The sequence below is a fragment of the Saccoglossus kowalevskii genome, chromosome 21 (assembly GCF_978046115.1).
Source record: "Saccoglossus kowalevskii chromosome 21, keSacKowa6.1, whole genome shotgun sequence".
NCBI classification, from domain to species: Eukaryota; Metazoa; Hemichordata; class Enteropneusta; family Harrimaniidae; genus Saccoglossus; species Saccoglossus kowalevskii.
The window spans coordinates 10790952-10794022 of NC_140661.1; the positions used below are offsets into that span (position 1 = coordinate 10790952).

The following is a 3071-nucleotide window of genomic DNA, read 5'->3' on the forward strand; positions in this document are numbered from 1 at the left end:
TTCTTCCGAGATTCCATTTTCCAAGTACTGCATATGGATCAGCTACTACAACAATATCATTCACTTGCACATTGCTTTTGTCTACATTCCACTTCTGTCGAGGAACCAACAAAGGAAACACATCTCTCATCCAGCATTTCCAAAACGCATTAACTATGTATTGAACAAATTGATGTCTCTATCTTGGATTTTTGTCTCACGAAATGGACCTTGTGGCACTCTGCTAGAAGCCCTTCCAAACAAAACATCATTTGGACAGAGATAGTTGCCATCATCAGAATCATTTGGTACTCTTCCGATTGGTCGCTCATTTACTAAGTTAGCAACTTCTTGAAGGCAGGTGTGCAACTCAAACGGAGTGAGTCTTTGCTCACCAAGCTTTCCTCAGGGCCACTTTGCAACTTTTAACCAGAGCTTCAGCACATCCATTCTGATGAGGAGCTAGTGGTGTGGTGAACCTACATGTCACATGTTGCTCTGCACAGAATTTTTGTTTCACTCCACCTTTTCACCATCTCTCGAAGTTGTCTTTCGGCTCCTACAAACTGAGTACCGTTGTCAATCTGAATAGACTTGGGCCTTCCTCTAATAGCAAAGAACCTTCGTAGAACTTGTAAAAATTCCATTGTAGAGCAGTCAACTGCTCTGGTGTTCATACAAGTAAAGATGACGCCACAGTGTTTTGTCGTTTTGTTTCTTCCAATTTTAACAATATATGGGCCGAAGTAATCAGATGCAGTGAAATAGAAAGGTGGCGTAAATGGAGCCATTCTTTCAACTGGGAGATTAGCCTTGAACTGAGTTTCAGTCTCGCGCTTGAGGATTCTGCAAGTCACGCATCTGTATTTGATAGTCTTTGCCAATCTTGTCACACCTACAACCCAATATTCACTCCTCACTTTGGCAGCAGTTGTTGCTACCCCATAATGCCCTTGCTCATGTACATGCTGGATTATCAAATACGATATGTAGTGGTCATTGGGCAACAGAACTGGATGCCTTCTTTCATATGATAGCTTTCCGTTACAAGCTCTTCCTCCGACATGAATAATCTTATCCTTCTCAAAGATGCTTAGTGACTTGAACTCTCCTTCTTTTATTTTCTCATGAAGTGATTTTTGTGCTTCAAAGACCCAGTAACTTTCTGCCACCGCCAACTCTTCTGTAGATAGCGGACCATCTTTAATTACATTCTTGGCTTTCAAGTTTGTAATGAATCTTAATATATATGCTGTCAATCGGATCAACTTTCTCCATTTAGAGAATTTCTTGTAATCAATACCCTCTGATTCTTTAACCATTAGCACAGTTTTCATTCTTGTCTTTTCTCTGTAAATTTCAATGACTTCTGCTTTAGGAACAGACTTTGGCCACTCTGCTTCTGGCAACAGTAAAAAAGCTGGTCCATTCTTCCAGTCACCTACAAGACTGTTGACGTTAATGCCTCTGGATATTTTGTCTGCTATATTGAATTCTCCTGGTATGTGCCGCCAATCTGATGGATCGGTTTGACTTTGAATCTCAGAAACTCTGTTGGCCACAAATGACTTGTATTGCCTTGACTGACCTCGAATCCAGCAATAGGCGATAACACTGTCAGACAGGAATATAACTCGATTAAACGTCACTGACATTTCTTCCTTAACAGTAGCACATAGTCTAGATGCAATTACGGCTGCTTGCAGTTCTAGACGAGGTATTGACAAATTTCTTATTGGCACTACACTACACAATAAACCTTACTCCAACAGTTCCATTATTTGTCTCCCACCTAGTGTAGGCAACTACACCAAATGCATCTTCTGATGCATCACAGAATATCACAAGTTCAGGTAACGTATTATGTAACTTGGGCATTAGACATCTGGCAAAAGACACACCATCAAGGCTCTCAATTTCAGTGAAGAATCCTCTCCATTCAGTTTTCCCTTCTTCACACAGGTCATCATCCCACCCAGTGCCGCTCAGCCAAAGTTTCTGCATAAAGATTTTTCCTTTTATCAGAACTGCACCGTTGAATCCAATTGGGTCAAAAACTTTAGCCAGTTCACTTAACACCATTCTTTTTGTCAGTATATCATTTCCCTTGACTGAAATTGCCTTTACTTAATATTTCATCAGATCTGATTCTTTTCAGTAAACATTTGACACCCACTCCTTTGCTCTAAAACCTCCTGTTTCTAAAACTGCATCTATATATTTCATAATCTTTCTGGCTTCATCTGCTGTATGCACTGATGTACATATATCATCCATATATGTATCCTTGTTTAACACCCTGGCTGCCTCGGGATGTTCTTTCTCACCTTCTTTTGCAGTTTTCCGTAAAGCAGTTCATGCCATGGCTGGCGCTGGTTTATCCCCAAATATCACTACTTCCTTAACATAGACATCAGATTGCCTGGTGACATCATAATTTCTCCAAAGAAATCTGTGAACATGCTTATCATTTTCAGAGATCAGAATTTGGTGATACATTTTTGAGATGTCACCTGATACTGCAACTGCATTCTGGGGAAAGCATAGAAGTACACAAAACAAATCATTGAGAAGGTCTGGGCCCTGATGACCATTGAATGCGGCTGATAAGTTGAATACAATTCTAACTGATGTAGTTTTCTTTTCAGGACGTATAACTGGGTGATGGGAAAGGTAATGTACTGGCCCTTTATACTTCTCCATTTCTTCTTAGCTTAATTTTCTGGAAAACCCTTTCTCTTCCATTTCTTTCATTTGATGGTCCTATAACTTTGCATTTGTCTCATTCGCATTACTCTCTGTTCAATGGACATCAACTTCGCCATACACTGTCTCTTATTGTCGGGAAGTTCTTGTGGGTCCCTTTTCCAAGGATAAGGTACCATCCATATATTTTCGATCTTTTCACAGGGCTGCCACATATTGTTATATTGTTCTTTTTCCATTGGTGATAACTTTAATTCATCTAATGACTTACATTTACAGCTTTGTATCTTCACACCCATTTCTTCAGTAGACCAGAATTTGGTCAGATCTGTCATCTCAGTCATTTTTTATGCAGAGCACAGTTGTTTCTGGCTGTAAACCGCTTG

The 3071-nt window shown here is 40.0% G+C and overlaps 2 protein-coding genes across 2 annotated transcripts; both read right to left on the reverse strand.

Annotated features, from left to right (window-relative positions):
* Window positions 1-458: 458 nt before the first annotated feature.
* LOC144351973 (uncharacterized) lies at window positions 459-1634 on the reverse strand. The gene has a single exon (XM_085495016.1). It carries the CDS (start codon window positions 1632-1634, stop codon window positions 459-461), a length of 1176 nt encoding a protein of 391 aa, XP_085351142.1.
* A 91-nt stretch (window positions 1635-1725) lies between these two features.
* On the reverse strand, window positions 1726-2061 carry LOC144351972 (uncharacterized). Its single transcript, XM_078009251.1, has one exon. The coding sequence runs from the start codon at window positions 2059-2061 to the stop codon at window positions 1726-1728; it is 336 nt and encodes a 111-aa protein (XP_077865377.1).
* Between the last annotated feature and the right edge of the window lie 1010 nt (window positions 2062-3071).

Excerpts from the sequence above, each read along its gene's own strand:
- LOC144351973 (XM_085495016.1), bottom strand. The coding sequence starts at position 1,634 with ATGTCAGTGACGTTTAATCGAGTTATATTCCTGTCTGACAGTGTTATC.
- LOC144351972 (XM_078009251.1), bottom strand. The coding sequence starts at position 2,061 with ATGGTGTTAAGTGAACTGGCTAAAGTTTTTGACCCAATTGGATTCAAC.